Source organism: Pteropus medius, unplaced genomic scaffold (genome assembly GCF_902729225.1).
Source record: "Pteropus medius unplaced genomic scaffold, Ma_sr-lr_union100, whole genome shotgun sequence".
Classification (NCBI taxonomy): Eukaryota; Metazoa; Chordata; class Mammalia; order Chiroptera; family Pteropodidae; genus Pteropus; species Pteropus medius.
Window position 1 is genome coordinate 20,632,695 of NW_024351730.1, and position 9,871 is coordinate 20,642,565.

At 34.9% G+C, this 9,871-nt stretch overlaps 1 protein-coding gene across 1 annotated transcript; it reads left to right on the forward strand.

The window, feature by feature from the left end:
• The first annotated feature begins 639 nt into the window (after positions 1–639).
• Positions 640–9,871, forward strand: AMBN (ameloblastin). Its single transcript, XM_039845352.1, has 10 exons — positions 640–693; positions 1,675–1,725; positions 3,043–3,090; positions 3,609–3,719; positions 5,002–5,238; positions 6,133–6,171; positions 6,424–6,483; positions 6,583–6,627; positions 7,034–7,078; positions 8,856–9,871. The coding sequence occupies exons 1-10, from the start codon at positions 640–642 to the stop codon at positions 9,381–9,383; spliced, it is 1,218 nt and encodes a 405-aa protein (XP_039701286.1). The 3' UTR covers positions 9,384–9,871.

Sequence of the window (9,871 nt, forward strand, 5' to 3'; positions counted from 1 at the left end):
AGAAATAATTCATTTTAGAAGGAGGAAAACAATTTAGAGACATATTTTCCACTGATATCATAAGAAATTTAAACATTAAGTTCATTCTTATTTTTAAAATGTAAGTTTGGTCAAGGTCATCTGGGTAACCTAAACATGGAATGATATACCCTATATCTGCAAATAAAGGTTTGTTATGAAATGATTGTTGTATTACATTTCAAATGCATTTCAAAATTTATTCTGTAAGGAAACAAAGTATAAACTTATGTGAATGATACTGAATAGACCAAAAGTTCATGTAGTGAAAAGGATTTTCAAATTCATAATTTTAAGAAATGAAACACATTAGTTAAAGAATATGCATGGAGATGGTTCCTAAAGGTTCATGTAGGTCATAGCTGGGTAAAAAAAAAAAAAAAAAAAAAAACAACTTGGATATTTTTTAATTGTTTGTCAATTATTTCCTAAAACTAGTGAATACAAATCAGTTGTTCAGCAACATTTAGTTTTGTTTTTGTTTTTGTTTTTGTTTTGAACCTGGTTGTGAAGAACAGAGACTTGGCTCATTTGAAATATTGTCTTTTAACCATTCTGAAATAAGAATTCATCTGATTTAATTCTCCAATATAATTCTGTTTCAGATCTCACTTTATAAAAATGAAGGACCTGATATTGATTTTGTGCCTCCTGGAAATGAGTTATGCAGTGCCGGTAAGTCAGAATCTTCTAGAGTACATCCTAGAAGAGACATTGTCATACACCAAACAACATCAGAGGACGTGGGTTGAGTCTGGGCATGTATTCATTTGAATTAATCCAGTGATATAGTTCCTACCGAGCCAAAAGTTGTAGTTTCCCAGACATCAGTCTTACCATCCAAAAGCAATGTTCTATTCCAAAAGATATTTAAAATATTTCAAAGTCACTGTCTATGCCTTATTCCATTCATTAAAAGAGACTTATGTGGTCTCCACAATATGTTGGCACAATTTTATTATCAACTACTTGCTACCATTGTGAAATTGAAATGGAAAGATGAAATTTCTCCCAAAAAAGTAAAGTACATTTTCTTCATTTTAAAAGAAAAATATTAGCCAAATTACTATGGTTATAAAACAGCTAAGTAACTTGTCCTGTTGAATCTGTCCAAAACATCTTTTTGTGTACTGGCCAAATTTTGAACAATCTGCAATCTGCTCAACACACACACACACACACACACACACACACCCCACTTCTGTCTACACAGCTAACTTTTTCCTCTATTGGGAATACTTACTTATATTTATAACTCATTTCTCTCTATTCATTTTCAAAACTGAATTATTTGGAGAAATTCATGCCATGACTCAGAGGGTGGAATTTTACCTATACAAAAAAGCAGGAGGTGGAGAATGACAACGTATGCTCAAGAAATCCAAATACATTTAGTGGAGACTCCATAAATATTTGTGATATAAGAAGGAAGGAAGGCATTAAAACAAAATAGTATTAAGATGTAGACAAAGGGTAGATGATTTGTGTGGGAGCAAAGTTATTAAATAGTATGTTAATTCCCCTCAAATAATTTAAATTCTTCATTCTGCCCAAAAGTTCAAATCAAATTGTAGCCTCTCAGCTATACTTTCTATTTCTAGTGGGTAAGGAACTTCTCACCAACAAGAACTCAGACTTATTCTTGTTTCCACTTAGGTGTTTCCTCAGCAATCTGGGACACCAGGCATGGCTAGTTTGAGCCTGGAGGTATGTATTTTCAGAGCATTTACATTTAATTTTTACATTTGGATATTTCTGATAAAGGAGAAACATGATGAGCCACTTCTCAGTTTTCCTAGTCAGAAGTCAGTTGCTATCCTCCTGTGCAGTTCTAGAGAAACTTATGACATTAATTAGAGCCTCATCTTATAATTTTACTGTAATTTTAAACTACCATGTTTTAGTCTTTAGAATGTCATTTGTATGTGAATTGAAACAATACTAATATTTAATACATAATTATATATACATTAACATTACCACATTAATATAATTACTACATTAATTAAAACACATTGTTCTGAAGTCACAAATGGTTTATACTTAGTTCTTTCTCCTTATAGTATCTTATATGATAAAGTTCCTATGAAGAAAATTTACCTTACGAAATTTAGTTTATTTATAAGAACTCTTATAAATAGCATTAACATTGTACTGTGGTACCTGCTGCATAATCAATGCTAGTCTCATTGTACTTCTCATAACTAATATATACTCTGTTTAGAAAACTCCCAGCAAAATAGAAATGTTTGACCATATTAATAGAAAGTATTGACAATTATGAATAGAAAAATATTTATGAAACAACATATTTTTCACAAGGCCTTGCAAAAATTATTCATGTGTTGACAATCTGAAGGCAATCAATACCTATATTGATTGGTGCTTATTTCACATGGAAGCTAATTTCACTGGGTTATTTTTTCTCATTTTCTAGCTTAAGTTTAATTCAAAGCATTCTAAACCTCATCCCATTAAATTGAAATTGACTTTCTGGTGAATTGGTGGTATTTTTGACAATCTGTCTGGATAACATTTTCTCCAAATCTTTTGAATTTTTTATTTTGAGAACGTTTTTGTTTGGAAAGGAGGTGGAGGTTGTCTTATTTTGTTTTGTTTGCCTGCTTTTTCAATTTCCTCTTCAGTTTGAATTTTAAAAGGCAAAGTAAGATAAAAGGGGAGAAAAAAATCAATAAAGCCATGTTCTCATGATTACATTTATATTTCAGTCGAATGAGCTATTTTCCCATATTTCGATGTGATCTCAATTACATAATGCTTTCTCTCTTTTAATTATTGATAAAAAGCAACATTATTATTTTAATAGCAATAATAACACCAATGGCAGAATCACATTTAACATTTCCACTTTTCAGTGGTGATTTATGTCTATTTCTATTTTATTCAAATTGACCCACCCCCAACTTTGTGCTAATAATGCCATATGTTGAGAAGATCAGTTTTTGTTGTACAAAAAGGAACATATGTGGTAACCACCAACCCACTTTTATTTTTTCTTTATAGACAATGAGACAGTTGGGCACCTTGCATGGATTAAACATGCTTTCTCAGGTAACCTTATTTTCAAATATTTCTTACTGCAAATATTAATGGTGATGGTGGTAGTGATATTAGTAGCACCATTGTCATTCATAAAATATGTTTGTGAACATGTGATATCCTAAATATTGGAAGAACAAATGAGTAAATATTGGAAGAACAAATGAGTAACAAAATAAGATCCTCAGAAGAGATAGCAAGGGAAAATAAAAACAATATTAAATTTTCTTTAGTTAAAAATAATCTTTATGCATTATCAATTTTATTATACAGCCCAAAATATAAGTGCTTAAAAGGCTAAATCTCAAACAGAATTATGGGAATATTGCAGTCGGGCTCAAAATGAAATGTAAGTCTTTTGGAAGAGAATGTTTACCTATTCATATTAATTAACCAATATCACTCTTACTTTCGCTATCTCTATACCGTCTATAGATTTTTCAGAGAATCAAAACCAAGTTCAAGCCAACATTGAAATATAAGCATGTGTGTCTCTCTCTCCCCACCCCACGCCCCGCCCCCATCTTTAGTATTCAAAATTCGGCTTTGGGAAATCGTTTAATTCTTTGTGGATGCACAGTCTCCTCCCACCACATTCCTCTTTCCCATGGATGAGACCGAGGGAACACGAAACTCAACAGGTAAGTTAGTGCACTAATATGTTTGGAATGTCGAGCCTTAAAAATCTTCTCCTACTTACCTTCTCTAAGTTGTGATTTGCATTCCGCAGACAGGTAAGAATAATGAACAAAAAGTTATCTAAATACCAAGTAAATCAAAAACTTATTACCACTGTGTTTGTTAGTACTATGGAAAATTTAAAATAAAATGGTTCAAATTTTCAACCCATTTGAATATTTATTTCAAATAGGAAGATCTAGCCTCCAAAATATAAGACGTACATTAAAGAAATTGGCAATAACAATAGCTAAACTATTCTCAAACTGGAAACAGATTAGATCTTAGGCAAATCTCCTTATGACCAAGATTTCTGAAGCCATTGTTCAAAGGCATTTTTAAAATGATGTCAAAGTCCTGGTTAAAACATCATGAATCCTACAGCAATCAATAAATACATCAATCAGTTAAACATTATTTATTAGGTGCCTAGTAAATACCTAAACCTATTGTAGATTGGGAGTGAAAGTGAAAACATTTAAGAATGGCTCCAAGGCTCATGAAATTTCAGATTTGATGGGGAAATAAGACAAGATAAGGTGTGACAAGATGCTAAAATGTGAGGTATAAGTAATAAGTAGGATTAAGTGATGAAAGCCCTAGGAATCTGGAGGTGGTATGAGACTTCCAAGCCACTCTGAGGAGCTTGCAATCAATTTAAAAATAACAAGGAGCAATTCACCACAGATAATTTCAAAGAAGAACAACAAAACATGATTGTTTTAACAGGAATTTTTCATTCCAAACAGGCTTCTATAACATACAGTATTGCCCACCAAAGCCACTTTTAGTGAGACAGTACATTATGTTAATGGTGACTCTTTCTCCACTTGATTGTTCCCAAAATGGACTGCACGATGCAGAAACTTGATTGATATTTTACTTAATTACCCTTTCTCCTTTCATTAATTCGAGAAAACATATTAAGTATCTATTATGTGCCAGAGTATGTCAAGTCCTGGGACTATACAGATAAATAAGATGTATTCCCTCTCAGTTGACTGGGGACAAAGATTTATTATAAAAAAAAATTGTAATTCAGTCAGAAAGTGGTAAATAGAGATACGTGGTGGCAACTATGAGAACCCAGAGGAGGAAACAACTCATACTACCAAAAAGTTCACTTAGCTTCCTATCTTCTTGAGCAGACTCTTCCAAGTAGAAAGCTCTTTTACTTTAGATATTCTAGACACCGTAGTTCAGTGAGTCATTGTTTTCTGACACCGCTTTCATATTTCTCTGCAGTATGAATATTCTTTGCCTGTGCATCCCCCACCTCTCCCATCGCAGCCATCCCTGCAGCCTCAACAGCCAGGACAGAAACCTTTCTTCCAGCCCACTGTTGTAACAGCCATGCAGGCCACACCCCAGAAAGGAGGACCTCAGCCTCCAGTTTACCAGGGACAGCCGCCCTTGCAGCAAGCAGAGGGGCCAATGATTGAACAGCAGGTGGCACCATCAGATAAGCCATCAAAGGCTGAGGTAATTTCTTTCCCTGAAGTCAGATCAGAATCGCCTACTAACTTAATGAAAGAAACCTGATTTGCAGAGCACATTTAACTATTCAGAGAGCTTTCAGATATAATGCACAAAAATATAAATATTTTTTGAGCATTGACATATCTGGGAGTAGAACATAAGTACCCATTCCTGTCCTTTGCCATCTGAGACACAGGACATGTACTCTAAAAGACCCTGTGCCTATAAAACTTGATTTCTTAGTTGCAAAAGATAAAAGCTTTCAGAGGAAATAGGGAAGGCCAGAGAAATCTTTTTCTGTGTTGAAAAAGACTGAGAAGAGTGATTGATTCCTCAGCATTGTAAGCAGTATTTTGAATTATTATTTCTCTATCTGGTAGCAGAGAAGACAACCATGTAAAAGTATCTTGTAATAATGTACAGAAAAGAGTGATGGACAGAAAAGGAAGATACCATGAAAGTAGAATGCTACAAGCAGTTAACATTCCATCCTGACTACAATCCTATAAAGACAGATATTATTATCCTTTTTAAGAAGGAGAAGACAGACTTTGAGAGGTTATAAAATTTTCCCAGTATTATACAAAATTAAATGGCAGAGTCAGGATTCAAACCAACCTGGTATGCTCCAATTCCAAAACTCATTATTTTCTACTCTGCAAGAAATAGTGAATCCACGATAGACATGACTCATCATCTCCCTGCCCGTACTCTTGAATCATGTCAATAAAAGGCAATTGTAACCTTTTAGTTTGTACCGCCCGCCCCCAAGACTAATGACAGTAAAAATCAGGAAACTCATTTGGGATTGTTTTATCATGTTCATAAATGAGTGTATGTTTGGTTCACTTTGTCTATTTGATACTTTAGTAATTTTAGTATTTACCTATGATGCAGCTACCAGGAATGGATTTTGCTGGTCCACAAGGTTCATCAGTAAGTACAGATCTCAATGAGACTTTCTCAAGAAAAATATCTCTATATTTCAAGAAAGAATAAAAATTTAAATTGCCTATTTATTATGAATATGAAATATAATGAGTTTCTTTTTCTTAAATATTAAATACTTCTTTGTCATACTAATACATCTGAAAATATATTTCATATAGCTCTTAGAAATGGCTGTAATGGAGGTTTATCTGTGTTTTAGCAAATAAGAATGACTTATTCTCTTTCTTCTATTTAAAGATATTCCCAATAGCCCGTTTGATAGCTCAGGGACCAATGCCACAAAATAAACCATCTCCAGTAAGTTTTTTTTTTAATACTACTTCTTTGTTTGTAATTTACTTAAAAATTTTTCTCTTAGAAAATGCATTTTGTGGTGATTATTGTATTTATATTTAGCTTTATCCAGGAATGTTTTACATGTCCTATGGAGCAAATCAATTGGTAAGTCTATATCCCATAAAAAGTATCATTTTTAATTAAATGTTATCTTGAGCACTAAAACTATAAAATCCAGGCCTCACACAATAACTTCCATATTCTCTGAATGCCTGAGTTAGTAACTGAAACGTTAAAGAGGTAGACTTCCTATTTGGATAATTCTGGGCAGACTTACACACACACACGCACACACCCATGGCATTAAAAAAAAAGGTAAATTTTCTACCTGAATTATCCAGACTGGCTGCATTTATTTAATAATGGTTCATCTCTCCACTTTATTCTGCCTCTGGAAACAGCATTAATATTAAGGTTTAAGGAGAAACTAAATGACTTTTAACTTTCTCTTGAGCAACTACAATAGTAGTCAGCTGGTTCGTAATATGATGCAGTGTTTCTTTTTGAACAGAACACTCCTGCCAGACTTGGCATCATGAGTTCAGAAGAAATGGCGGTGAGTAATACCTTCAAACTTTTCTTAAAATTGTGGACAAGGGATAACAATCACAGATGACTGGCTGTAAGAGACATGTGGCCATGAATATACAGCATGAGACTCAAGACTGTTTCACTCCAAAACCAAAAATTTGATTCCAAAGCAGCGTGCAAAGACTTCATCACATTTCCCACATAGCCATTTCTGAGTCATGACCATTCTTGCCCATAGGGTTTTGCCCCTTTCATGAATATGAGGGGAGAAGAAACCTCTCTTGAAAAGTCATTATCATTGAACAGCAAACACTTCAAACCAAAACAAATTCAACTGCATCAAAAATCACTTAGACCTCAAAACTGAGAGATTTTTTTAAAAAAAGAAAGTTAACCAAGTTTAAAATTTGATTATTATAAAATTCAAAGGGCATTAACAAGTTAATTCAAGAATATTCTTATTTTATCATTATCATGCATTTTACAACTTTAAAATGTGAGATCAATTGACACACAATTTGACTATTTCTCTCAGAAATTTCTTCATGTTACATGTATTAGAACACAAAGCAAAACAAAACAAAATCATACTGAATCAACAAATCATTATCAATTATAAATCCTATCAAATTAACAAACATTACATATGCTATCACTGAAAGAAAATTTGCATCTCAATATTGAGTGCCTTCTGTGAACTAGACACATAAAAAGATATGACAGAGGCAAGAAAAGGCTCCTGTTCTCAAGAATTTTATAATCTAATCAATGGAAAATATAGATACTTTGGCAGAGAACGTCAAAATCATGTGATAAGGGTAACAGAGCAATAAGAGAGGGAAGCACAAGGACAGTTAGCCCAGCCCAGGGGTTCAAAATGCCATTCCTGGAAGGGATAATGTAAAAAGCTGAGAGTGGAGAGCCAGGAGTAGGTAAAGTATTGTATCTGTATTACAACAACACAACTGGTCAAAAATTCAAGTAAGGGTTAATCATCATGTTGTAATATTTTTTTATGTTCTGCTTCATTCTCAAAAGCTTTTGCTGTAGTTTATGAAAAACACACAATAAACATAACCAAAAAAATTTAAGTTAGAATTTAAAGTGACTCTGAGGAAATGAGAATACAGATATGCTAGTTACAAAGCCCTGCACCATTGCTGTGAATAATCAGAGATTTTGGTTTCGAAATTTGGGGCAGCAAATGAAAAAAAAGAAACATGATCAATTCTAGAATTCTAACTGTCCACAGGAAAATAACATTTCAGTTCTCAGAAAAATCAAGCTTCTTTTTCTTATACATATTCTAAAAAAAAAGGAAATGAAAAGAAAAAAAACTTTACATGGGGCTTTATTCATTTGGAGAATACTGAGAAACGTTATTGAGAAGGTCTGCAAAACATCCCTCAATGCTCAGGAAAGGATTGGTTTTGTTTTATGACGGTATTGCCCATTACAGCTGCTTATTGTTTTCTTAAAATTAAATTCAAATTATCTTTTGCCTATAGACTCAGTTCTGCTCTGCTTCTCCACTTCTTTTCTTCCTACCCTTTTCGTTAGGTATGGCAAAGGTCTTCATCTCCCTTTCACAGCAGTGGGCTTCCCCCACCCACGAAAGTGCAGAATCCTCTCCCTTATATTTCAAAGCCAGTTTGGTGAGAAATGTGTTTACACAAAGCTGCTCAGCCAACTCCCTGTTTCCTATCAGTTTTTTGTTTTCTCGGTGAATCTCACCAGGTTTGATTACGTGGCATAGTAACAGTATGAGCCAATGGTGTCTCTGATCAATGGTTTTCTTCCAGGGAGGCAGAGGAGGCCCCATGGCCTACGAAGCCATGTTCCCAGGATTTGGAGGCATGAGTCCCAGCCTCGGAGGGATGCCCCACCATCCAGGCATGGGTGGGGACTTTACTCTGGAATTTGACACCCCAGTCGCTGGAACCAAAGGCCCAGAGAAGGGAGAAGGAGATGCACAAGACTTCCCAACGCCAGAGGCCCACCCGGCCAATCCGGAAAACCCAGCTCTCCCTCCAGAGGGAGTGCCTAGTGCCCTTAGAGGGCTTCTTGCTCTCCCTAAAGGCAGTGTTTCTGGCCTGGCAAGGGGCCCTGCAGGGCAGAGAGTGGGACTCCCTAAGGTCACCCCAGCAACCGCTGACCCACTGATGACCCCTGAATTAGCTGATGCTTATGAGAACTACGGTGCTGATACAACCACACCCCTGGGAGAAACCACCATGGATACCACAGTGACCCCAGATACTCAGCAAACCTCGATGCCAGGAAACAAAGCCCAGCAGCCCCACGACGTGTGGCACTTCCAAGAGCCCTGAGAGCTTTGAGATACCAGCTACTTTCTGTATGCACGAGTTCCCCAGCTTTGTCCCACAGCATATCTTTTTGCTAAAACATTTATTACCCTTCTGCAGCAAAGGCATTAAAAGTTCTAAGCATATATTAATAAATACAAGAAATAGTGTAGGTTCCCTTCTTGCTTTCATTCTCTTATTGAAATAAAATGTGTCAACCTTCTTTGTGATTTAGAAATGCTATTAGTCTCTGCATGTGAAAATCACTGTCTCTTAGCTGTCTTAAGCATTATAGAATTTCTCTTACGAAGCATGACACTGTTATATCCAGGAAATGGGACACTGCTTTGGAAATTTTTCTCCTAAGCAAAGGCACATATTCTCAGAATTACAAGCTATTTTATTCAAATGTTATTAAATGGGAAATTGATGGACAATCCCTGACTGGTATTACTGGGTTTGGTATATTGGATCTAAAATTCTCACATATAGAGTATTTTATTTAATCTAGT